The 4213-nt window shown below is 55.1% G+C and overlaps 1 protein-coding gene across 1 annotated transcript; it reads left to right on the top strand.

Annotated features, from left to right (window-relative positions):
• VAMP8 (vesicle associated membrane protein 8) lies at window positions 1-3429 on the top strand. Its single transcript, XM_035001168.1, has 3 exons — window positions 1-247; window positions 1532-1690; window positions 2989-3429. The coding sequence occupies exons 1-3, from the start codon at window positions 245-247 to the stop codon at window positions 3130-3132; spliced, it is 306 nt and encodes a 101-aa protein (XP_034857059.1). The 5' UTR covers window positions 1-244; the 3' UTR covers window positions 3133-3429.
• Window positions 3430-4213: the final 784 nt, after the last annotated feature.

Here is a 4213-nt window from a genome sequence, read left to right as displayed (position 1 = left end):
CTTTGGTGCCCGGGAGCCCTGTGGCTTTAAGCCCAAGCCCTGGTTTGGGAGGAGACTGGGAGGGCGACGGAGGGTGCCCGCCTACCTGGGGGAACCTGCTGGAGGTGAGGCTGGAGCGGCTCGGGATGCGAGGCGGGCGGGGGCAGGCTGAAAGTTGGAGCAAGCAGGAAGTGAAGCGAGGGCGGCCCGGGAGGAAACAGACTAGGCGAGCCCCGTCGCGGACAGGCCCGAGCCGCTGGGAGACATGGTGAGCGAGCTGCGACCAGAAAGGGGCTGATTCAAAGACGAGTCAGAGTGGGCTGGGGGGCGAGGGGGAGGGCGGGGGTCGGGGGAGCTGGTGGCAAAGTCAGAGCGCGGGGCCAGGGCTGACTGTGGCCGCTCTTCTTTGACAACTTGGCTGCGTAAAGCTCCGAGCTGCCTGGACGGGTATTCCTGCTCCTGGCCTACTCCCTCCCTCCCCTGACCTCCGTGTTGCCCCAGAGCAGGGTTTCGGTGAGGGTATGTGTGTGTGTTGGGGGTGGGGGGATCCGAATTCCAGGCGGGGAGTTGCTGAGAGGCCCTGCGTCTCCTCCTCCAGCCCGCCGGCCACCGGGTGTTATGACACCCCTGGGCAGCACCTCCGAAGTTCTCGGGGGCACATTCCAGTCCTGCGCTGCCTTTCACTTTATTTCTATATAGAAACTCCAAGAATCCGTCTCCCTGCCCAGTCTCAGGAACTGGCGGGCCCCCCCTCTCTAAACATGAGGAAGAAAGCTAAGGGTTTCTAAAAGAACCAGAAGTTGGTTCTCTGTTAGTCCATCTAGTTGGGACCCACGCTCCCCGGCCTGTTTCGGAGGTCGGGTGGGTCGGGGAGGGAGGAGCCTAAGAGTGGTTTTTCCCTCCCTGTTGAAAAACCTTATCATGAGCCAGAGGGGGACTTGCCCTCCATTTCCCCCAACACCCAGGCTGCTGTTTTATTTAATATCTGCTTAAGGAGGGAGGGCTGGCCTGGTGCCTGCACATGGTGCTATGTGGTGGCAAAAGCAGAAGTTCATGGCGCAATGGCCCTTGGGGGGGGGCGGGGGGTCTGGGGGGGCCTTGGAGCCTGGTTGCTGTTACTCTCCAGCTGCTTGCTGTCTTGCAGTGAGAGGGGCTTGTGCCAGCACAGGTATTTTTAATGAGGACCCTTTGGTAAATAGTGGTGGGCTTCTCCATCCTGAGATGCCAGTTTAGTAGTCCTCTGACCCCTGTGGAGGAGCGAGGCAACCGTGGAGTGGGATTTAGGGCTGTGTTTCTTTTCCTCGTCAGGGGCTCGGGAGAACCTGACAGGAGACTTGATCTAGTCTGTCTAGCATCAGCACTCACCTTCTGGGGCTTCTAAATGCATTTGTTTTTGATTACATGAGTAATACATGAAAACATTCTCTTTGTAAACAGTTGAGGCATTAAAAAAAGCTAAAGTCCATCTCAGGCCTACCCCTCCCCTGGCCTCTGAGGCTGAGTCTCAGTTCCTCCCCCACTTGGCCTAATTAACCCCTGTGTTGCTGCCCAGGAGGAGGCCAGTGGAGGTGGGGGACATGACCATGTGCGGAACCTGCAGAGCGAGGTGGAGGGAGTCAAGAATATTATGACCCAGAATGTGGAGCGGATCCTGGCCCGAGGAGAAAACCTGGAACATCTCCGCAACAAGACAGAGGATCTGGAAGCCACAGTGAGATGGGGAGCCCACGGTTGGGGTGGGGGGTAGAGGAAGAGAGGGAGGGAGGATTGTTGGGGTTTGGGGGTTGGTGGTGTTGGGGGCAAAATGCATAGGAGGGAAGTCTGCCTTTTCACTTGTTTTGGGAATTGACGAGCAAGTCCCCAGTTCGATTCTGCTCTACTCCACTGATTGGTACTGGGGTCCAGGGAATGGCTCTAAGGACTGGCGGGGGAAGGAGGGAGATGGGTGGGGCTGACTCTTGGAGGCGTTTTCTGAGACAGCTAAGATGGCCCAGTCAGCCCTCGCATTCTTAGGCTTCTCTCCCATGAAACTAATTTTTCCCTTTGAAGGCTGCCCTTGACAATCATTTGGACCTGACCTCCCCAGGACAAAAATATTGGCTCTGGAAAATCCTCCTAGGGCCTTTGGCCTTCTCTAGGAGTTACTAGGCAGGGGGGCGGAAAACTGTTAGAGTTTTGCTGAGTCTGCTTTAAAAAGAAGCTGGGAAGAGCAGTGAAATTCTTTGATTCAGGGGTCCTCTGCTAGCTGAAGGCTAGAATAATATCTCCCACACATCTTGCTAGACCTCATTCCTCTCTCTCTCTCTCTCCAGCCAGGGGCTGAAGCCAGCTGCTCAGGGAGGGAGTAACTCTAACAGAATAGCCCAACAAAGGTTGGAGGCTAAGGTTCCATGTCCACAGGAAGAGACACTGTGGCTTTCTGAGTCCTGGGCGTCATCTTGGGTATAGTCTCCCCCGGACTTAGTGTTTCTTTCCACAGCCTAGGCTGGGGAGCACGGCCCAGGGAAATGTAATTTCTGCAACTCGAGTTGAGGAGGAAGAGTAGCAGTTTCTCTCACCTCCAGCCTCCCTGCTGCGCTGGCCTGTCCTCCAGCTTCAGCGGTCCCCATGGGGCAAGGAGTCGTGGATCCAGGGAGATGCAGCCACCTGGAGCTTGCGCTGCTTGGCCCCAGTGTGTGCCCTCCCAAGGGTGGATTGTACACAGTGTCGCACCCTTGGGTGTGAGCATATGTAAAAGGCCCCTCGATGTGTGTGACGGTTCAGGGGTAAGAAGAGAAGAGGGGAGGCAGGGGGCCAAGGGAAGCCCAAGAATTCTAAATTTGAGCCTGGCCCATCAGAGTGTCATGAAGGTGTATCTGTCAAGGTAGAAGGTCAGCACAGTCTTTTTGTGTAACAGTCTGTTCCCTCAACTGCTCACTTAAATATTGGGATGGATAGCATGTGGGCCTCTGTTTGTCCTCTTGTTCCGGTGGGAGGAGGCACTGGTTCACTCTGCCTTGTCCCCAACAGTCGGAGCACTTCAAGACCACATCGCAGAAGGTGGCCCGGAAGTTCTGGTGGAAGAACGTGAAGATGATTGTCCTCATCTGCGTGACTGTTTTTATCATCATCCTCTTCATTGTGCTCTTTGCTACCCATGCCATCCCAACCTAGGGAGCCCCTCGCCCCCGCCCTCCTCTTCAGGGCAACCCTCCATCGTGGGTGCCAAAAAGGGCCCTCTCTCCCATCATTGCCTGCAGGGAGTGCTACTGCGTCCTCCCGCCCTTCACTCTGAGGCCCCTCCGCCACACTGTCTGCCCCAGGCACCTTGGCCCCCCTGGAAGGAGAGAGCTGGACTGTGGCTATGTTTCATGGGCCCTCAGAGTTGGTTGGAGAGACCCCAGAAGGCCCAGCCTGGGGCTGGGAAACTGATGGTGGCCGGTGGGCAATAAAGACCTTTCAGTATCCCTACACATGTGAGGTAATTTCTCCCCTTCCATTTTGCCTTTGGCTCTTCTATTTCTTTTCTCCCTGGGGACACCCTCTGGCTGAGATTCTCCTATTTGAGGCCCCATGGTTGGAGGGGTGGAGAGTGTAAGTTTGGAGAAGAAAGATGGAGTCTCCCCATCCTTCTCTATTTTCCATTCTTTGTCACAGGTCTTAAGAACCAGAATTTTTTGAGGCTCTCGGCATGTGGAAAAATCAAAACCATTTTAGGGTGGTATGCAACACTCCTAAGAGTGCCCCCTGGGGTCCTGCCATGTCCTTTTATTACTTTTCTGCTGGAAGTGTTAGCCGAGACAGGCAAGGGCCTCTTTCCATCTCTCTTCTGTGGCCCTGTTGCAGTCAAGAGTGAGGGGTTGGAGGAACTGGGCCACTTTTCCTTTTTGGTTCTGCAAAGTTCTTTTTATTTATTTATTTATTTTAATTTTTAAATTTAAGTAATCTCTACACCCAACATGGGGCTTGAACACACGACCCTGAAATTAAGAGTCACATGTTCTTCCGACTGAGCCAGCCAGGCGCCCCTGGTTCTGCAAAGTTCTATTTGTCTTTTGTCTGCCCCTGCCCTTTTGGGACTTAGCAGGGCCTCCGGGTCTCAGCTGAGGGGGTGAGCATCTCTTCTCATGGCTCGTGGCTGGGCCCAGTCAGTGTCACAGGACAGGGCCTATGGCCCTCCTTCCCCTCCATGTACAATGGGCCTCTTTGTCTTTGGGCTTCTCTCCTCCCCGCCAGGTTCCACCTCATTGTCACT

This window comes from Mirounga leonina, unplaced genomic scaffold (assembly GCF_011800145.1).
Source record: "Mirounga leonina isolate KUSES-001 unplaced genomic scaffold, KU_Mleo_1.0 Mir_125, whole genome shotgun sequence".
NCBI lineage: Eukaryota > Metazoa > Chordata > Mammalia > Carnivora > Phocidae > Mirounga > Mirounga leonina.
Note: the sequence above shows the minus strand (reverse complement) of the source record. Positions and strands in the feature narration are given on the sequence as shown.

Bases quoted from the DNA above. Each gene is read 5' to 3' on its own strand.
- VAMP8 (XM_035001168.1), top strand. The intron at 1,691-2,988 runs GTGAGATGGGGA...TGTCCCCAACAG, and splicing joins CAGAGGATCTGGAAGCCACA to TCGGAGCACTTCAAGACCAC.